This window comes from Rhinoderma darwinii, chromosome 4 (genome assembly GCF_050947455.1).
Source record: "Rhinoderma darwinii isolate aRhiDar2 chromosome 4, aRhiDar2.hap1, whole genome shotgun sequence".
In the NCBI taxonomy this organism is placed as follows: domain Eukaryota; kingdom Metazoa; phylum Chordata; class Amphibia; order Anura; family Rhinodermatidae; genus Rhinoderma; species Rhinoderma darwinii.
The window spans coordinates 23,711,729-23,735,092 of record NC_134690.1 but is presented as its reverse complement, the minus strand read 5'-3'; the positions used below and the strand labels follow the sequence as shown (position 1 = coordinate 23,735,092).

Genomic DNA, 23,364 nt, shown 5'->3' with positions numbered 1-23,364 from the left:
AGGTGAAGTGACCAAAAAATTGTCATTCTGGTGCAGTTTATTATTTTCTTTTACAGCGTTCACCGTGCGGGATAAATAACGAAATAATTTTGTAGTTCAGGCCGTTACGGACGCGGCGATACCAATTATGTATAGTTTATTTGTTTGTTTATATATTTTTATTAATAATAAAGACTGATAAGGGAAAAAGGGGGATTTTTACTTTTATTACTTTTAAAACTTTTATTTTCTTATTTTTACACAACTTTTTTTTACTTTTTTACTTTGTCCCACTAGGGGACATGAGGGCAGGAGGATCTGATCGCTATTCTAATACACTGCACTACATGCGTAGTGCAGTGTATCAGAGCTGTCAGCTACTCACTGACAGCAAGCATAGTGGGTCCTGACTCTGTCAGGACCCACTAGGCTTCCGTCAATGGCGTATCCGGAGTCCTTTGTTAGGATTCTGGTTGCCATAGTAGCCATCGCCGGCAGCTATCGTGTAGCAGGCCAGCGATGGCAGCTTAACCCCTAAGAAGCCGCAATCGCTATTGAACGCGGCTTCTGAGGGGTTACTCTGCGGGGACCACCGCGATCGGTCTCTGCACATTGAGCTGTGATAGCCTGCTGTCGGAAACGGCGCCGTGTTTCATCCATGACATACTATTATGTCATGGAGCGCGAACGATGCACTTACCATGACATAATAGTATGTCCTGTAGCGTTAGTATTAAAGGCACTACCAAGTTTTGAAATCGGACAGTCTTGAAATCATGGTTCGGTTTCACTGGAACTGTCAGCACTTCTCTCTGATTTATTATTTTTTATTAAAACTCTACTTTCTGCCGTTACTCTGTAAGGTCTCATGCACACGACCGTAATGAAATTGCGGACCCATTAATTTCTATTGGCCAAGGACACCTTTCCGTATATTTACAAATATGTGTCCGGGCCATAGAAATGATCCGCAAATTATAGATTACATGTCCTATTCTTGTCCGCTATTGCAGAACAGACTCACCCAGATACGTATCCGTAGCCGTCAGACCCGTATTTGCGGACAGTAAAAAACCCTTACCGTCGTGTGCATGAGGCCTTAATTCTGATTGAAATGTGTGAATACATTGATAGTCTGTTGCTATACCCATTTTCAATAGGGTGTATCCTTACACAGTCCAACACTGTCTAATCGGTATTAACATAGTGAAACTCTGTAAGGAAACTCTCAATTCATACATTTCCAGGAGGAATATAACAATGTGTAGTGCTCCAGAATTGTTATTTTATGGTGAATTAATTACCTTAAAAGACAACAAAATTGCAGTGAGAGGTAAGAGGTTCTCTTTGCTTCACCACATAGGAAAGCTAAAGTGTCCTCTATACTACACCACATAGGAGAGCTGACATGTCCTCTATACTACACCACATAGGAGAGCTGACAGATCCTTTATACTACACCACACAGGAGAGCTGACAGATCCTTTATACTACACCACACAGGAGAGCTGACAGCTCCTCTATACTACACCACACAGGAGAGCTGACAGATCCTCTATACTACACCACACAGGAGAGCTGACAGATCCTCTACACTACACCACACAGGAGAGCTGACAGATCCTCTATACTACACCACACAGGAGAGCTGACAGATCCTCTATACTACACCACACAGGAGAACTGACAGATCCTCTATACTACACCACACAGGAGAGCTGACAGCTCTTCTATACTGCACCACACAGGAGAGATGACAGGTCCTCTATACTACACCACACAGGAGAACTGACAGATCATCTATACTGCACCACACAGGAGAGCTGACAGATCCTCTATACTACACCACACAGGAGAACTGACAGATCCTCTATACTACACCACACAGGAGAACTGACAGATCCTCTATACTATACCACACAGGAGAGCTGAGAGATGCTCTATACTAGACCACACAGAGGAACTGACAGATCCTCTATACTACACCACACAGGAGAACTGACAGCTCCTCTATACTACACCACACCGGAGAACTGACAGATCATCTATACTACACCACACAGGAGAGCTGACAGCTCCTCTATACTACACCACACCGGAGAACTGACAGATCATCTATACTACACCACACAGGAGAGCTGACAGCTCCTCTATACTACACCACACAGGGGAGCTGACAGCTCCTCTATACTACACCACACAGGAGAGCTGACAGATCATCTATACTACACCACACAGGAGAGCTGACAGATCCTCTATACTACACTACTCAGGAGAACTGACAGATCCTCTATACTACACCACACAGGAGAGCTGACAGCTCTTCTATACTGCACCACACAGGAGAGATGACAGGTCCTCTATACTACACCACACAGGAGAACTGACAGATCCTCTATACTGCACCACACAGGAGAGCTGACAGATCTTCTCTACTACACCACACAGGAGAACTGACAGATCCTCTATACTACACCACACAGGAGAACTGACAGATCCTCTATACTATACCACACAGGAGAGCTGACAGATGCTCTATACTAGACCACACAGAGGAACTGACAGATCCTCTATACTACACCACACAGGAGAACTGACAGCTCCTCTATACTACACCACACCGGAGAACTGACAGATCATCTATACTACACCACACAGAAGAGCTGACAGCTCCTCTATACTACACCACACCGGAGAACTGACAGATCATCTATACTACACCACACAGGAGAGCTGACAGCTCCTCTATACTACACCACACAGGGGAGTTGACAGCTCCTCTATACTACACCACACAGGAGAGCTGACAGATCATCTATACTACACCACACAGGAGAGCTGACAGATCCTCTATACTACACCACACAGGAGAGCTGACAGATCCTCTATACTAGACCACACAGAGGAACTGACAGATCCTCTATACTGCACCACACAGGGGAGCTGACATATCCTCTATACTACACCACACAGGGGAGCTGACCGCTCCTCTATACCACACCACACAGGAGAGCTGAAAGATCCTTTATACTACACCACACAGGAGAACTGACAGCTCCTCTATACTACACCACACCGGAGAACTGACAGATCATCTATACTACATCACACAGGAGAGCTGACAGCTCCTCTATACTACACCACACCGGAGAACTGACAGATCATCTATACTACACCACACAGGAGAGCTGACAGCTCCTCTATACTACACCACACAGGGGAGCTGACAGCTCCTCTATACTACACCACACAGGAGAGCTGACAGATCATCTATACTACACCACACAGGAGAGCTGACAGATCCTCTATACTACACTACTCAGGAGAACTGACAGATCCTCTATACTACACCACACAGGAGAGCTGACAGCTCTTCTATACTGCACCACACAGGAGAGATGACAGGTCCTCTATACTACACCACACAGGAGAACTGACAGATCCTCTATACTGCACCACACAGGAGAGCTGACAGATCTTCTCTACTACACCACACAGGAGAACAGACAGATCCTCTATACTACACCACACAGGAGAACTGACAGATCCTCTATACTATACCACACAGGAGAGCTGACAGATGCTCTATACTAGACCACACAGAGGAACTGACAGATCCTCTATACTACACCACACAGGAGAACTGACAGCTCCTCTATACTACACCACACCGGAGAACTGACAGATCATCTATACTACACCACACAGGAGAGCTGACAGCTCCTCTATACTACACCACACCGGAGAACTGACAGATCATCTATACTACACCACACAGGAGAGCTGACAGCTCCTCTATACTACACCACACAGGGGAGTTGACAGCTCCTCTATACTACACCACACAGGAGAGCTGACAGATCATCTATACTACACCACACAGGAGAGCTGACAGATCCTCTATACTACACCACACAGGAGAGCTGACAGATCCTCTATACTAGACCACACAGAGGAACTGACAGATCCTCTATACTGCACCACACAGGGGAGCTGACCGCTCCTCTATACCACACCACACAGGAGAGCTGAAAGATCCTTTATACTACACCACACAGGAGAACTGTGTGGCTGTACAGTTACAGCAGCTCCATCCTCTCTATCCCCTCTGCTCTCATCTCTGTGATCAATGCAGGGACAGAACAGGAAGCTGAACAATCAGTGATCAGCTTCCTGTTACAGGCTGGACTATGCTGGAGCCTGCAGGGGTGAGTAACCATTGGAGTCCTGGTATGAAAGATTAACCCTTTCACTGCCCTCCATGAGGGCTCTTGAAATTAACCCTTCACTGCACTAGATCACCAGGGATCTTAAAATGTACCCCTTCACTGCCCTACACAAGAGATTCTGACATTAACATCATCACTGTCCTAGACCACGAGGTATAGTAAAATTTACCCCTCAGCTGCGCTAGAGCACCAGGCATACTTACATTAATCCCTTTACGGCACCAGATATATTGACATTAATTATTTTACTGCCCTAAACCAGCTAGTTATTAAGGCGCTGTGCATTAATATTTATTTAATACTATTCTGTATCACCTTGCTTAGGCTCGTTTTTCATAAAGTCAGACCCTTCTATCCGAGGTATATGTAGGGACTATTTCCCAGCATATACCTCGGATGGAAGGTTCCAGTATATGCCACTATATAGGTATACCGTGGCATACGTCATCCATAGGGTCCCATTGTAAAACAATGGTGGTATCGTTTTCTACTGGATGCCTCTTTATGGAAAAGCGCAGTTTACTATGTTATTCCATACAGTAAAAAAAAAAAAGTATACTGACATATCTCCCCAACGTATGCCAAAAGGACATTCTTTTAGTATCTGTCAGGTCAATGGGGCCCTATGGATATTTCTGGCCCATTCGGCAAACGCATTGTTCAAACGTGATGTGAACAGACCCTGAGTGGTAACAGTGCCCAGGTCCTTAACTGCTCCACTGCTCGTTACAAAGTCTTAAAAGCAATATTAATTCCAACCCTCTTGTGATCAGCTGATCACTGCTGGTTTGGCAGCTACAGTGTTGGATCATATGGAGCCCTTCAAATTAATGGGTGACTATGTAATAAGTTGTAACATCAAGAGCAAGAAGCCCTTTTTCTTCTGAATCTCTGTAGGTGCTGAGCAGAAGACACCTCTTTGATATCCATAGACCCAGCGTCATAGCTATAGGGTGTGCAGAAGTAGCAGTCTAACCCAGGCACTGGTACCTGAGAGGGTAAAATGGCCCCTATGCCACAGAAGGCAGTATTATAAATGTGATGAGACAACCTCTTTACTCATTGTACAATAATGTTCTGCTATTTTCTTATATATTTTGTTTCAATTTCTCAAGTTTCCAAGATCTCTGCTTGCTGTCAGTGAATGGGATCATTAATTGTTAACATTTAGAGACTGTAAAACCTGTCCTGACCTTGTGATGCTCTTTTCAAGAACTAGAAAGCTCTTTAGCATCTCTAGCATTACAAAACACATATATAAAATATAAAATAAAACTGAAGTCGGTATAGTAACCTGCTTACTGATCTAAACAGTAAAGCTCCTGTGACTTGTTTGGCCACGTGAGATAAAACCTTGGAGTCTGAGCTTATCTTGTTATAGCACAAGTGCAATCGAAGTCGCCAAGATCAGTTCTGCATTTTATAAATACAAATTTCAGTTCTCATCTATAGTACGTTATTGTTTGAGATATATATACAGTATATACACATATAGTTATATATTATATTATAAATAGTAGTGTAGCAGTAGTAGTGTATTATATTATGGTGTTAAGTAGCAAAGTGTAGTATGCTATTCTAAAGTAAAGTATAGTACAGTATAGTGTGATATAGTAAAATATAGTACAGTATAGTGTGATGTAGTGTTGTTTAATATAGTTCAGTGTGGTATGGTATTGTGTAGTCGAGTATAGTGTAGTATGGTATTGTTTAGTAAAGTATGGTACAGTATAGTGTGATATAGTAAAACATAGTACGGTACAGTGTGATGTAGTATTGAGTAGTGTTGTGTAGTATAGTTCAGTGTGGTATGGTATTGTGTAGTCGAGTATAATATAGTGTGGTATAGTAAAATATAGTACACTATAGTGTCATGTAGTGTTGTGTGGTATGGTATTGTGTAGTCGAGTATAGTGTGGTATGGTATTGTTTAGTAAAAAACAGGAGGGCACGGTCTTAGAGAATCTATAGGGTATTGTCAAGAGGAAGATGAGAGACACCAGACCCAACAATGCAGATGAGCTGAAGGCCTGGGCTTCCATAACACCTCAGCAGTGCCACAGGCTGATCGCCCCCATGCCACGCCGCATTGATAATGCCTCAGCAGTGCCACAGGCTGATTGTCCCCATGCCACGCCGCATTGATAACACCTCAGCAGTGCCACAGGCTGATCACCTCCATGCCACGCCGCATTGATACCACGTCAGCAGTACCACAGGCTGATTGCCTCCTTGCCACGCCGCATTGATAACACCTCAGCAGTGCCACAGGCTGATTGCCTCCATGCTACGCCGCTTTGATAACACCTCAGCAGTGCCACAGGCTGATCGCCTCCATGCCACGCCGCATTGATGCAGTAATTCATGCAGAGTCGGAGCCCCGACCAAGTATTGAGGGCAGATACTGGACATACTTTTCAGTAGTATCTGAAGAGAGAAAAACGTACACAGCGCCACATGGTGCAAGATAAACCTTAAAGGATAGGGTACTGACAAGTAAAGGTAGGTGATAGTGCTCACCATAAAAGCTAGTACTGGCAGGTACAGCTTAATGTAAAAGTCCGTTAGATGAAGCCAGGTTGCAGCTTTCCGTATCCAGGTACCGGCATCAATGTGATTGAGCCGCAGGAGAGTAAGGGTAGTATATTTCAGTGAAATATATATATAAAACTGGATATTTTTTGGAGAGCGCTACTTGATATGAAGAAAAGGCAGATGAGTAATCATGAGTTGATTTATTATGCAACGCGTTTCAACGCAGGACATGTGTCTTCGTCAGGCAAAGAAATCGGTAACCGGTAACCGATTTCGTTGAAACGCGTTGCATAATAAATCAACTCATGATTACTCATCTGCCTTTTCTTCATATCAAGTAGCGCTCTCCAAAAAATATCCAGTTTTATATATATATTTCACTGAAATATACTACCCATACTTTTCAGTAGGCCAACATTTTGGTATTAAAAATCATTTTTGAAATTGGGCTTATATAATATTCTAATTTTCTGAGACACTAAATTGTGGATTTTCAATAACTGTTACCATAATCATCAACATGAAAAGAAAAAAATGCTGGAAATAGATCCCTCTGTGTGTAATGAGTCTATAGAATATATGAGTTTCACTTTTTGGATTGAATTACTGAAATAAATTAACGTTTTGATGATATTATAATTCATTGAGAAGAACTAGTATGTGGGGCAGCATGGTGGCTCTGTGGTTAGCACTATTGCCTTGCAGCTCCGGAGTCCATATGTGGGCACTATCTACAGGGGCTTCTATTTAGGGCACTATCTACAGAGGTTCTATGGTGGTCACTACCTACAGGGGGGCTATGGGGGCACTATCTACAGGGGACATGGTGTTTGTGGGACACAGTGTATGATACTATTATAATCAGGGACACAGTGTATGGTACTATTATAATCAGGGACACAGTGTATGGTGTTATTAGAATTAGAAGTGCAGTGTATGGCGTTATTATATTTAGGGGTGTTGAGAACTTTATCTTCATTTACAGGTGCAGAAATGTTTTAAAAGTGAGAAGCTGAGCGGAAAACTGCAGAAATGGGTTGTGTCCGGGAGAGGTCAATATAGAGGTCTGGACCGGATGGAGAAGAAAAGAGAAAAATAACTAGAATCTGAGACGTCACCGGTGAGTCACTTAATGTAAATGTTTATTCTGCCTCTAATCAGTAATGTAGTCGCTGTATGATCTGCAGCGAGATTATGGGTGGTTTAATTATGATATGATTTTTTTGTGAAACAGCATCTCCCAGCATATCCTTACCATTGTTCGGGCCATGCTGGGAGCTGTAGTTTTGTACTGAGCTTTGTTCTGGGGCTGTATATATGTACCAAGCTTGGGTCTGGTGCTGCATTTATGTACTGATCTTGATTTCGGAGTTGTATGTATGTACTGAGCTTGGTTCTGTTGCTGTATATAGGTACCGAGTTCTGGTGCTTGAGGATTTTGAGGAGGTTGGTAGTGATGTAGAACAGCAAGGGGGCTGTCAAACAAAATCTGGGCGGCGCCATTTAAATTTTTGCTTCAGGCAGCAGAAAAGCTAGAATCGGCCCTGAGGCTGCAGGCCACTTTAGGCCTGCAGCCTATAAGGTGCTGTGTCGACTCCCTGTGCAGGCCAACGTGATGATGTCACTACATCACGCTGGTCTGTGCGTTGTGTCCCGACCAGAGGCTGTGCAGCGCTCCGTCCGTCGCAACAATGGGGCAAGGTATGTACAATTTATATGTTTTTGGAGGTGGACCTGTGTGGCACCATATACAAGAGGGGGGAGCAGGGTGGCACTATATTCAAGCGGGGAGCAGGGTGGCACTATATACAAGGGGGGAGCAGGGTGGCACTATATACTAGGGGGGCTGTGTGGCACTACATACAAGGGGGGCTGTCTGGCACTATACAGGGGGTCTGTGTGGCACTATACACAAGGGAGAGCTGTGTGGCACTATATACAAGGGGCTGTGTGGCCCTACTAAGGGGGGCTGTGTGGCACTACTAAGGGGGGCTGTGTGGCACTATATACAAGGGGCTGTGTGACCCTACTAAGGGGGCCTGTGTGGGACTACTAAGGGGGGGCTGTGTGGCACTATCTACTGGGGGGCCTGTATGGCACTATTTACAAGGGGGAGAACTGTGGCGATATCTACAGGGGGCTTTGTGTGGTGCAATCTATAGGGGTCTGTGTGTGGCACTATCTACTAAGGGGGGCTGTGTTGCACTATATACAGGGGGAGCTGTATGGCGCTATATACAGAGGGGGCTTTATGACAATATTTACAGGGGGGTTGTATGGCATTATCTACAAGGGGGATGTGGGGTGCGCTATCTACAAGTGGGCTGTGACACTGTCTACAGGGGGGGCTGTATGGTACAATCTACAGAGGGCACTATCTATAAGGGGGGCTGTGTGTGGCACCTAGGGGGGGGGGGCCCAGTCAAAGGTTTGCTATGGGGCCCAGTCTTTCCTATTTACACCCCTGCTTGTATAGTATACTGTACAGTACAGTATCTTCCAGTGTAGCATAGTATAGTATAGTGTAGTGTAATATGGTATAGTGTAGTAGAGTATGGTATACTGCCATGTAATACGGTATAGTACAGTGCATTGCAATACAATATCATAAAGTATGTTTTTGTAATATACACATTAACAGCCAAGCATTAGGGCAGTGCAAGTACCCTCTAGAGACATGGAATGTGCCCCCTGGGATATATGTACCTCAGTTTGAGTAGCTACTGTAGGGTGTAGTATAATGTGCTATTGAGGTCTCATGAAACTGGTTTCCATGGACTCTGCACACAAGGCTCAAGATCACGATGCACAATGCCAAGCGGCTGCTGGAGTGGTGTAAAGCACGTCATCACGGGAGCAGTGTGTTCTCTGGAGGGATGAATCGCGTCTTACTATCTGTTTGTCTGATGAAGGATTCTGGGTTTGGAGGGTGCCAGGAGAACGCTACCTACCGGAATGCCTAGTGCCTGTTGTAACATGTGGAAGAGGGATGATGATCTGGGGCTGTTTTTTAGGGTTTTGTCACTTTTTTTTTTTATTTCCAGTAAAGGATAATGTTAATGCTACAGCTTACAAAGACATTTTCATAATTGTAGCTTCCATCTTTGTGGTAACAGTTTGGGGTTCTGCCCTTTCCTATTCCAGAATGACTGCGCCCGTGTGCACACCGCAAACTCCATAAAGACATGGGGTGAAGAGTTTAGTGCGGAGGAACTCGAGTTGCTGCAGAGAGACCTGACCTCAACCCCATCCAGCATCATTGGGATGAAGTGGAAAAGCGATTGTAAGACAAACCTTCTACTCCAACATCAGTGTCTAACCTCACAGATGCTTTTGGCTGAATGGGCACAAATTCACAAGGACACACTCCAAAATCTCATGAAAATCCTTCCCAGCAGAATGGAGGCTATTCTAACTGCAAAAGTGGCCCAACTCCATATTAACCCCCATGGTTTTGAAATGTAATGTCCAGAATCACAAAGTATGTTTCTCCTCCAGTGACTAATCCTACAGGGCAGGGAGAGTAACAATCAATATAAACTTTATTTACTAATTTGTTGGCATGACAACCCAATAGTTTTACTCCCACTAACTTAAAATAACTTTTATTGTAAATTCCATTAAAAACCCTCCTAATTTACACTGTCATTTGTGCAACAAAACCAAAGATTGTGATTAATAAAATATTTTTGCGGTCCCGCTGCTATACATTATCTTTATTTTTAAATTTGTATAATTATTTATAACTTCAGCTTGTCCTGAGCTGCAATTTATATTATTGCTGTAATTTCCAGTATCAGAATCCAGAAACGGAGACATCCTCCAAGTAACGATATATTACTAAGTTTTTCACATTAAGCTCTTAGAATCACAGAGCTTGGCTTGGAGCTGAGCTGAGTTGAAAGCTCGCCACTATTTTTAGGCTCAACTATATTATATGTGATTAGTGAGAGTGGGATTTCCCATCAGGGTTTGAATGTGAATCACGGCAAAACCACTTAATTTTATGCCGCAAATCTCACCATTTTGCTGCAATTTTATGAAAATCGCGGCAAAATGGTGCAATTCGCGGCAAAAAAATGCATTTAAACTGTGATCCCAGTCCAATATGTCAGTGCACAGAGTAAATTATGTGTTAATTAAAAACGTATTATTCCCATCCAGCTTCCTACACCGCAGCATCCTAAGGGGAAACAAATGTGGTAAGAATGGCCATGTCGTCCAATAAACTCATACTTTAGTTCTAAATTGTAAGATCTGTGGTGATGCAACCCAGAGATGTGCCTGGTAGTGCAGCTCAGCCCAACCAAGTGAACGCTGCTAAGTTGCAGTACCAGCCACAGCACCACTTGTATGTACGACGCTGAGCCTGCATAAACAATGAAGTAGCGGTGGCACTGCAATTAGTTCCTGTGGTTTGGAATTTTGTTGAGTGTAGGGACTCGCAAGACGATGAGAACCCTTGACGTGGGTTGCGAGCTTGCATATTTTGGACAAAATATCAACTAATACCTCATGTTTATCAGGTATATTTTTTCAGGACGCAGCCAGGCTTTTTAATGCTGTGGGACAGTGGGGTGTCAGTCCTTAGTTGGGTGCACCAATCAGGGTCATACACTTCTCTTCATTCCAGCCCAGCTTGTTTCACTTCGCAGAGTGATCTCGCGAGATCACGCTGTGACGGGACTTCCTCCAACAGGTCCTTCACCGGAGCAATGGAAGATTCAACAGAAATCGCCTCCAGCCGAGCCAGGACGTTTATCCGAATCGGCAGCGGCTGGAGGTGATGTCTGTTCAGTCTTCCATGGCTCCGGTGAAGAACCTGTGGGAGGAAGTCCCTTCACAGCATGATCTCGCGAGATCAGGCTGTGCAGTGAAACAAGCTGGGCAAGAATTAAGAAAAGTGTATGACGCTGATTGTGGCACCTAGGGGTGGCCCAGTCAAAAGTTTGCTATGGGGCCCAGTCTTTCCTAGTTACGCCCCTGCTTGTATAGTATACTGTACAGTACAGTATCTTCCAGTATAGCATAGTGTAGTATAGTGTAGTGTAATATGGTATAGTGTAGTGTAGTGTATGGTATACTGCCATGTAATATGGTATAATACAGTGCACAGTACAATATCATAAAGTATGTTTTTGTTATATACGCATTAACAGCCAAGCATTAGGGCAGTGCAAATACCCCCTAGAGACATGGAATGTGCCCCCTGGGATATATGTACCACAGTTTGAGAAGCTACTGTAGGGTGTAGTATAATGTGCTATTGAGGTCTCATGAAATTGGTTTCCATGGTCTCTGCACACAAGCCTCAATATCACGATGCACAATGCCAAGCGGCTGCTGGAGTGGTGTAAAGCACGTCATCACTGGAGCAGTGTGTTCTCTGGAGGGATGAATCGCGTCTCACTATCTGATAGTCTGAGGAAGGATTCTGTGTTTGGCGGATGCCAAGAGAACGCTACCTACCGGAATGTCTAGTGCTTGTTGTAACATGTGGAAGAGGGATGATGATCTGGGGCTGTTTTTTAGGGTTTTGCCACTTTTTTTTATTTCCAGTAAAGGATAATGTTAATGCTACAGCTTACAAAGTCATTTTTTCACAATTGTAGCTTCCAGCTTTGTGGTAACAGTTTGGGATTCTGCCCTTTCCTATTCCAGAATGACTGCACCCATGTGCACACCACGAACTCCATAAAGACATAGGGTGAGGAGTTTAGTGCGGAGGAACTTGAGTTGCTGCAGAGAGACCTGACCTCAACCCCATCCAGCATCTTTGGGATGAAGTGGAAAAGCGATTTTAAGACCAACCTTCTACTCCAACATCAGTGTCTAACCTCACAGATGCTTTTGGCTGAATGGGCACAAATTCACAAGGGCACACTCCAAAATCTAGTGAAAATCCTTCCCAGAAGAATGGAGGCTATTATGACTGCAAAAGTGGCCCAACTCCATATTAACCCCCATGGTTTTGAAATGCAATGTCCAGAATCACAAAGTATGTTTCTCCTCCAGTGACTAATAGTACAGGGCAGGGAGAGTAACAATCAATATACATTTTATTTACTAATTTGTTGGGATGACAACCCAATAGTTTTACTCCCACTAATTTTAAATAACTTTTATTGTAAATTCCATTAAAATCCCTCCTAATTTACACTGTCATTTGTACAACAAAACCAAAGATTGTGATTAATAAAATATTTTTGCGGTCCCGCTGCTATACATTATCTTTATTTTTCTATTTGTATAATTATTTATAACTTCAGCTTGTCCTGAGCTGCAATTTATATTATTGCTGTAATTTCCAGTATCAGAATCCAGAAACTGAGACATCCTCCAAGTAACGATATATTACTACGTTTTTCACATTAAGCTCTTAGAATCACAGAGCTTGGCTTGGAGCTGAGCTGAGTTGAAAGCTCGCCCCTATTTTTAGGCTCAACTATATTATATGTGATTTGTGAGAGTGGGATTTCCCATCGGGGTTTGAATATGAATCACGGCAAAACCACTTAATTTTATGCCACAAGTCTCACCATTTTGCTGCAATTTTATGAAAATCGCGGCAAAATGGTGCAATTCGCGGCAAAAAAATGCATTTAAACTGTGATCCCAGTCCAATATGTCAGTGCACAGAGTAAATTATGTGTTAATTAAAAACGTATTATTCCCATCCAGCTTCCTACACCGCAGCATCCTAAGGGGAAACAAATGTGGTAAGAATGGCCATGTCGTCCAATAAACTCATACTTTAGTTCTAAATTGTAAGATCTGTGGTGATGCAACCCAGAGATGTGCCTGGTAGTGCAGCTCAGCCCAACCAAGTGAACGCTGCTAAGTTGCAGTACCAGCCACAGCACCACTTGTATGTACGACGCTGAGCCTGCATAAACAATGAAGTAGCGGTGGCACTGCAATTAGTTCCTGTGGTTTGGAATTTTGTTGAGTGTAGGGACTCGCAAGACGATGAGAACCCTTGACGTGGGTTGCGAGCTTGCATATTTTGGACAAAATATCAACTAATACCTCATGTTTATCAGGTATATTTTTTCAGGATGCTGCCAGGCTTTTTAATGCTGTGGGACAGTGGGGTGTCAGTCCTTAGTTGGGTGCACCAATCAGGGTCATACACTTCTCTTCATTCCAGCCCAGCTTGTTTCACTTCGCAGAGTGATCTCGCGAGATCACGCTGTGACGGGACTTCCTCCAACAGGTCCTTCACCGGAGCAATGGAAGATTCAACAGAAATCGCCTCCAGCCGAGCCAGGACGTTTATCCGAATCGGCAGCGGCTGGAGGTGATGTCTGTTCAGTCTTCCATGGCTCCGGTGAAGAACCTGTGGGAGGAAGTCCCTTCACAGCATGATCTCGCGAGATCAGGCTGTGCAGTGAAACAAGCTGGGCAAGAATTAAGAAAAGTGTATGACGCTGATTGTGGCACCTAGGGGTGGCCCAGTCAAAAGTTTGCTATGGGGCCCAGTCTTTCCTAGTTACGCCCCTGCTTGTATAGTATACTGTACAGTACAGTATCTTCCAGTATAGCATAGTGTAGTATAGTGTAGTGTAATATGGTATAGTGTAGTGTAGTGTATGGTATACTGCCATGTAATATGGTATAATACAGTGCACAGTACAATATCATAAAGTATGTTTTTGTTATATACGCATTAACAGCCAAGCATTAGGGCAGTGCAAATACCCCCTAGAGACATGGAATGTGCCCCCTGGGATATATGTACCACAGTTTGAGAAGCTACTGTAGGGTGTAGTATAATGTGCTATTGAGGTCTCATGAAATTGGTTTCCATGGTCTCTGCACACAAGCCTCAATATCACGATGCACAATGCCAAGCGGCTGCTGGAGTGGTGTAAAGCACGTCATCACTGGAGCAGTGTGTTCTCTGGAGGGATGAATCGCGTCTCACTATCTGATAGTCTGAGGAAGGATTCTGTGTTTGGCGGATGCCAAGAGAACGCTACCTACCGGAATGTCTAGTGCTTGTTGTAACATGTGGAAGAGGGATGATGATCTGGGGCTGTTTTTTAGGGTTTTGCCACTTTTTTTTATTTCCAGTAAAGGATAATGTTAATGCTACAGCTTACAAAGTCATTTTTTCACAATTGTAGCTTCCAGCTTTGTGGTAACAGTTTGGGATTCTGCCCTTTCCTATTCCAGAATGACTGCACCCATGTGCACACCACGAACTCCATAAAGACATAGGGTGAGGAGTTTAGTGCGGAGGAACTTGAGTTGCTGCAGAGAGACCTGACCTCAACCCCATCCAGCATCTTTGGGATGAAGTGGAAAAGCGATTTTAAGACCAACCTTCTACTCCAACATCAGTGTCTAACCTCACAGATGCTTTTGGCTGAATGGGCACAAATTCACAAGGGCACACTCCAAAATCTAGTGAAAATCCTTCCCAGAAGAATGGAGGCTATTATGACTGCAAAAGTGGCCCAACTCCATATTAACCCCCATGGTTTTGAAATGCAATGTCCAGAATCACAAAGTATGTTTCTCCTCCAGTGACTAATAGTACAGGGCAGGGAGAGTAACAATCAATATACATTTTATTTACTAATTTGTTGGGATGACAACCCAATAGTTTTACTCCCACTAATTTTAAATAACTTTTATTGTAAATTCCATTAAAAACCCTCCTAATTTACACTGTCATTTGTACAACAAAACCAAAGATTGTGATTAATAAAATATTTTTGCGGTCCCGCTGCTATACATTATCTTTATTTTTCTATTTGTATAATTATTTATAACTTCAGCTTGTCCTGAGCTGCAATTTATATTATTGCTGTAATTTCCAGTATCAGAATCCAGAAACTGAGACATCCTCCAAGTAACGATATATTACTACGTTTTTCACATTAAGCTCTTAGAATCACAGAGCTTGGCTTGGAGCTGAGCTGAGTTGAAAGCTCGCCCCTATTTTTAGGCTCAACTATATTATATGTGATTTGTGAGAGTGGGATTTCCCATCGGGGTTTGAATATGAATCACGGCAAAACCACTTAATTTTATGCCACAAGTCTCACCATTTTGCTGCAATTTTATGAAAATCGCGGCAAAATGGTGCAATTACAAAAAAATGCATTTACACCGTGATCCCAGCCCAATATGTCAGTGCACAGAGTAAATTATGTGTTAATTAAAAATGTATTATTCCCATCCAGCTTCCTACACCGCAGCATCCTAAGGGGAAACAAATGTGGTAAGAATGGCCATGTCGTCCAATAAACTCATACTTTAGTTCTAAAGTGTAAGATCTGTGGTGATGCAACCCAGAGATGTGCCTGGTAGTGCAGCTCAGCCCAACCAAGTGAACGCTGCTAAGCTGCAGTACCAGCCACAGCCCCACTTGTATGTATGACGCTGAGCCTGCATAAACAATGAAGTAGCGGTGGCACTGCAATTAGTTCTTGTGGTTTGGAATTTTGTTGAGTGTAGGGACTCGCAAGACGATGAGAACCCTTGACGTGGGTTGCGAGCTTGCATATTTTGGACAAAATATCAACTAATACCTCATGTTTATCAGGTATATTTTTTCAGGACGCAGCCAGGCTTTTTAATGCTGTGGGACAGTGGGGTGTCAGTCCTTAGTTGGGTGCACCAATCAGGGTCATACACTTCTCTTCATTCCAGCCCAGCTTGTTTCACTTCGCAGCGTGATCTCGTGAGATCACGCTGTGACGGGACTTCCTCCAACAGGTCCTTCACCGGAGCGATGGAAGAGTCAACAGAAATCGCCTCCAGCCGAGCCAGGACATTTAGCCGAATCGGCAGCGGCTGGAGGCGATGTCTGTTCAGTCTTCCTTGGCTCCGGTGAAGAACCTGTGGGAGGAAGTCCCTTCACAGCATGATCTCGCGAGATCAGGCTGTGCAGTGAAACAAGCTGGGCACGAATGAAGTAAAATTTAAGATGCTGATTGATCAGCGTCATATACTTCTCTTTACAACGCCGACTTGGTAAAAAGTTAAAAAATGCCGAGTTGTTCATTGAGAACTAATTAGCATAAATCTAAAATTGCTCATAACGTGCTCAAAATGTATGGTGGTATTATTTGAGCACTGTATGCACTATTTAAAAATATGTCAAAAGTACAGTAAAAATTATGCGTTAACCTGCAGTTTCAAAGTCGTTTTTGTCACACGTTACTAAAGATATGACTTTGTGCTGCAAAACTACTGTGTTTTGGCCCTTGGCCTCATGCACATGGTAGAGCCCTGTGCAAGGAGCCTGAACGGTAGCTCACAGAGTTCTGTGCTGTGGCACTGCATAGGTGTTTCGCCATATGGTGCTTTCCTACTGTAACATATCACTGAGCTATTCTCCCCTATAAGCAATGCTTCTAGGAGAGAATACCATGTGAAGGGTCCGTTGAAAAATAGAACGTGTCCTATAATGTTCTGTTTTCACAGATCCCTCCATTGGCTCAAGTCTATGGGGATCCGTGAAAACGGGACCCGCACGGGGGTACCTTGGATGTGAAAACCATGTTTTTCACCTCCGAGTTACCCAACGTTCGTGTGAATCTGGCCTTATACTGTATTTTTCTCTTCTTATAATTTAGTTTAATCTCATTTAACCTTGTAATACTATACGTAACTTGTTTTTGAAAAAATACAAATAATTAAATAAACAAAATATCAGTTTGGCTAAAAATGTATTTTATTACACCATATTAGAGACATATTGGTTACAGTGACCATCACAATCATTCAGGATTAATACAATAGTTATCCTTTACGTTAATTTGTTAAATAACCTTCATTAATTTTTGTATAAATTAAAAGTGAAATAAAAGGAATCAGCTAAACTCACAAGGACAAACACAATCTGTTGGTGATACTGAAGACTGTAGCAGCACTTAACATATCTCTCCTTTTGTGCACAGACAGGCAGCGGGGCAGTTTGTCTTCATAGTTGGGTCAGTTGGACAATTATTTTTGAAATCCGGACAGTTACTGAAAAAGTTTTGATAGGGACAAGGATTGGCTAAAACAAAACAAAAAAATAATAGTTTAATTTATATTGCATCAAGGGGTAATCCCCTAATAAGGCATTTTGATGTCTTAGACCCCATGTATTAGCCAGAGCAGAGAGCCACTGCAAGGAGCTGCTATTGGAGTGTTATCATGTATTATGGTTGGCCTTTCATTTAAATGGGTGCCATGTAATACCGCATTTCTCCTGAAGCGGCCACTGTGCAGCCACTTGCAGCTTCCCCCCAGTGATAATCTTTGATCGCCAATGGGTCCTTCTTTAGGGAAGGAATTGTTCAATGCACAATCTAAGTGGATATTCTGTGGGCTGAAAATCTTAAGTCTACTGCAACATGTATGATGAGGATCTGTCACCTCTCCTGACATGTCTGTTTTAGTACATTCTTGTATTCCCCATCAAATAACAATTCTGGAACATATTTTCTTCAAACTCTGTGTTGTGATATTCGTCTGTTATTCCTCCTAGAAATGTATGAATAAATTGACAACTGGGTGTTTTACCATTCCCCTTGTCAAAGAAGTGAATCCCTACAAACGCTCACTGTCAGCACTGACACCCCTCTAAGTGGTAACATCCAGTTGTTAATTTATTCATACATTTCTAAGAGGAATAACAGAGGAACGGCACAACGTAAAGTACTTAAAAAAAATATCCTCCAGAATTGTGATTTCACGACGAATACAATTATTTACTAAAACGCACACGTTAGGACAAGTGACAGGTCCCCTTTAAGATCACTGCCCATTGGCCACCAAAATATATTCAACATGTGTAACCCCTCTGCACAGAAAAAGGAAGTTAAATGTGAATAAATGTGAATAGTTTGATTGGCTGCTGATATTTCACTTCCTACAACTGCAGGAGAGTGGCATGGGAGGTGACAAAATTAGAGCTCATTAGCTGGTAATGTTATGGGGGTAATGTGGCTCCAGTGCTAATGGTGGTACTGTACCTGATATGTATTGTAGACACTGTAAAAGCTAATGCTATGGGGACAATATGGCATCCTATGCTTATTGGGGTACTACACCTGGCAATGTAATGTAACACTGTTGAAGCTAATGTTATTTACTACATATTAGGGATTGTATGGGTTAATTACCTTCAATACTTGAGGTATGGATTTTTTTTTTTACCCAAAGTTAAATTAAAAATAATATAATAATAATATTTATTAATTTCTATATATTGTCATACAATTGTGAACCCCATGAAGACCAACGTGATAAAAATTATCTAAAAAAAAATAAATCCCCAGGATATATCAGGACTATATAAATAATAAGCTGACAGGGGTTATCAGATGGTAAAAAATGAAACTTAATATTTATTCTTCAAAAACTTACTGCAGAGATTGTTTTCACATGAGTTAGGGCAGTCTTCACAACTCTTTCCTTCTTTCCAGGGAAATAATCGAGAGCCTTTATTTCCCCTTTAAAAGGAAATATACATGGTAAAATAATGAATCATACATATACGCAAGGGCATAGTTATGAGGGGAATGGTGCGACATTTACCCCGGGTGCCAGGTGCCATGGGAGGTGCCAACAAGGTATTCTGTCTTAGCCAAGGTATATTGAGGTGAAGGTCCAAATCCTATTGCTAGTTTCCAATTCTGAGACAGAAGCACTTGTTTGCCGTCTTCCTCCAATACTTTGCCTGTAAGAACGGGCACACGGGCCTCAGGCCCATTCTCTCCTTCCTTGTTTCAGTGCCTGTGGATAGCCCTGAAAAGGTTCAGATTGCCCATGGAGAAGAAGGATCGAATCAACTTGAACTGGACCGAGGATGTGCCTAAAATAGAGGCAGCCCATGCGGCTGCTATGGGGCCCAACTCAGGTTTTCCCCAATGGGAGGACAGAAGTTGAACAGAGCTGACCCTTTTCACAGACTTTGCGGCATTAGCAAACAAGGGAGGAGGAAATCAGACCAGTGAAGGCTTCCAATACTATGTTAACGATAAAGCAACCCACGACCCCATATGAGGGGTGTTGATAGTATCAGGCAACACACAGTAGGGTATTAATTTTCTCTTTGTACTGCCCTGAGCTGGACCCTCTTTCCATGCAGGAACAAGGGCCACCTCTATGGCACGTACTTTCATGTGGGTGCAATTTAGTTGCAAGACAAGCAACATCATAGAACCAGATAGAGCACGTAGCAGGGGTGTAACTATGGCGGACTACCGGGCATCTGGCCTAGTTGTTAGGGTGGGTACCAACAAGCTAATCTGCCCTTACCAGCTTATTTAGATAAAGGGCTAGGGCAGTGAACTGAATCTTTGCTCTGATTAAAGAAAAGCCTAGCTACGACTCTGCATTTAGTATAACTTTATTCTCTTCAACCGGAAACCTTAACCCATCACTAATTGGAAGTTTAAGTTGGATACTGAATCGTGTAATGCGTTACCTATTCTACCTTAAATACTTACGATGGGCAGCAGTGGCACACGTAGATATATTTGTTATTGCCAGTTGAGCATTCAGCAACGTCACATCCAAGTGCATAGGAAGTCGCCCACATCAGCTGAAATATTACAAAAAGTTGCACCATTCAATTAACATTGAAATAATAGGAGCATGCAGATGAAGAAGAGATTGTTCTGTTGGACTTTGCAGCCTGACTTGTACATAAAGGCCACAAAAGGTCTAAATATCTAAATAGGTCATGTTTTGAATACATATATGTTGCAATTGTACATTTTATTTATGCATGATGAAAAAGTGAATGTAGCATTGCTGGAGCACCCCTTTAATTTATCGGCATGGATCTGGGTGACAGTTTTACTAGAGATTGTTTTTGTAGTTATGAACAATTTATAAAGTGCAGACTTGAGGAGAGGCCTGTGCTCAGGGGAGGGTCAAGCTCTATTGGTGCACAAGGCATAAAAAATTTTTATGAATGTGACCCCCCCCCCCCACACACAAATATAAGCACACACAGCATCGGTTCTTGAATATTAGCATGATATCTGTTGGACGGACAATTCAGCCGATCAACCTTGATCCAACCGATACCTAGGGAATTACCCGCCATTTAAATGTATTTGTACAGCCAATCGGAAGCTGTTTAAAGTCAAAGCCCCTCTCTCCCCATAGGGGGCACTCTCTCTGTTTACCCCTCATCATGACATCATAGGTCGAGAACCCCACTGATTCCTTGGACAAGGGACCATAGAGCTAGGTAGGGCAGCTCTACGTAGCTTCAATCTTGAAAGAGCGCTGTTTACAAACTGCAGCTGAGGCCTTATTGACACGAGCGTATTTCACGTCCGTGTTACGCGCGTTAAAACAACGCACGTCACACGGACCTTTGCAATTCAATGCGGCCATTCACACATTGTGTTTTTGAAAAACTGAAGGAAGTGTTGTTATTTTTCTCACCATTTCTTTAGCAACCGTTGCGTGAATCACGGACAGCACACGGATGACGCCCGTGTGCTATCGTGATTTTCACGCACCCATGGACTTCAATGGTTGCGTGATGCGCAAAAAACGCACAAGAATAGGACATGCAGTGAGTTTCAGGCAGCGCACTCACCCAACAGTTGCTAAAGAAACTGAGAAAAAGAAAAACACCTCCTTCAGTTGTTTTTTTGCTGATGTTAAAAAACGCGTGACATACGCGCGGAAAAAACACAGACGAGCAACGTACACTGATGCAACGCATGCAAAACGCACACACTCGTGTAAATCAGGCCTAATTCTGACATTTTCATGGATTTTTATAGCACTCCTGGGGGACCAGAAGTCTAGTTTCACAGTCTTTGTCATGTGACCGGCCCCGCTTTATTCCATGTACACACAGTAACAGGAGTACATAGAGTACAGTGGGGTCGGTCATGTGACATAAAGTCGTATCATCATCAAAGAAGACTGTGCAACTAGACTTCCAGTCCCCCGGCAGCGCTAAAAAATATATGAAAATCTCAGAATCAGCTCGATGGGGGATCGAAATGTACATTAGCGATTGTATCACATACTGCAGTGAGTACACTAAGAATTTTTAGTCCCCGCATAACCCCTTTTTAGGGCTTGTTCACACTTTGCAGAATTGCTGCCTTTTTTCCGTCTGGAATTGCAGACGGAAAAAACTTAACAGAATACAGTACCGGCAAAGTGGATCAGGTTGAACAAATCTCATCCATATACTGCTTAAAACTGAGCAGAAAAAACGTTCAGAAATTGACCTGTGCTGCAGAAATGTATTCCGCGGCATGTCAATTGTATTTGCATAAAAGCAGCTTATTTGTTGCAGGAATTCCCCATTAAATTCAATGGGGAGCTAAATCCCGCAACAAATAGCAGTTGTTGCGTTTTTTTGCGGCGTGTTCGCAGTGATCCTGCCGAAAAAATGCAACTCAGAAAAGAAAAGCCTGATACATACCCAGAAGTCTGTGTTCCTCCCTCCGGCGCGGACTCTTGGGATGACGATTCATGCCATGCGACCCGTGCAGCCAATCACAGGCTGTAGTGGCGGTCACAGGGGATGAAATGTCATCCCAGGAGGCTGGCCTTGGTGACGTCAGAAGGCCGGCCTCCTGGGATGACGCTTCATCCCAGGTGACCGCCGCTGCAGCCAATCACAGGCTGATGTCATCCCAGGAGACTGCCTGCCTGCCTACTAGCAGGCCAGCTAAGTGCTGCAGTTTTCCGCAGCGGACATTCCGGCCGAAAAACTGCACCACAGTTTGGTGCAGTTTTTCGGCCGGAATTCACTGCGGCGCACAGGACGGATACGCTGCATGCCTTTACGCAGCGTATCCGTCCTGTGTGAACTCCGCCTGAGGCTCACTTTTTGTTCAGGATTTCAAACACAAAATCCAAACCTCTCCTGCCTAAAAAAAAATTTGCTGCATATCTTGTATAAGATTATAATATAACCATGGTCATAACTACAGTATAGAAGGTGTAGAGTTTGGGATCTTACCCGGCCCTGGAGTCTGGGGAAACCAAAAAGGTCCCTCTGTCCCATGTGAGGAGAGTAGAACTATAAATGATATGTCCTGGTTGGGGCCCTGTTACAGATTTTGCATTGATGCCTGGAAGCTTTAAGTTACCCCTCTGAATAAAGGATATGATTTTTTCCCACATACTGTACAGCGACGGTCCGGTTCACTGGATGTGTCTGGTACTGTGTATGATGTTCTCTTAGATCTCAGGGGGGATTTACCCTAAGGTCCAAGAATTAAAATGTTTCTACTTGCAAGTCATTCCCTAATGAAAGATTAATAGGAAATTGCAGATAATGAAACCCTGACCCTAACTCTATGATCGTTTAGCCAAGACATATCCCAAAAGCATCATAAATACTATATTATTACTTCTGATATTCAGTCATTGTCAGCCTCCTACTTTACTGGACCGCACTCACTTGAGTGTAGTGGCCGACCTCGGCATTTGATGTGGCCCCAGTTCCATACTTATAGTCAACATATTCACTGTACCATGAATCCACCACAGTATCCCAGGGGACTTTGAAGTTAGCCAGAAAAATATTTTCACCACATTTAAAATCTGAAAAGATGAATGTAACAGTTAAAGGAATAATCAATGGAGAAAATAGACAAAAAAAAAAAATATATATATATATATA

The 23,364-nt window shown here is 43.1% G+C and overlaps 1 protein-coding gene across 1 annotated transcript in view; it reads right to left on the bottom strand.

Moving 5' to 3' along the window:
• Positions 1-17,632: 17,632 nt before the first annotated feature.
• The window catches only part of LOC142760368 (serotriflin-like), an 11,646-nt gene continuing 5,914 nt past the window's right edge, over positions 17,633-23,364 (bottom strand). The window contains exons 6-9 of the mRNA XM_075863554.1: positions 23,143-23,285; positions 20,201-20,295; positions 19,116-19,201; positions 17,633-17,760 (exon numbers count right to left, since the gene is read on the bottom strand). Coding sequence (XP_075719669.1) covers positions 17,633-17,760; positions 19,116-19,201; positions 20,201-20,295; positions 23,143-23,285 — 452 coding nt within the window. The remainder of the gene's footprint in view (positions 17,761-19,115; positions 19,202-20,200; positions 20,296-23,142; positions 23,286-23,364) is intronic.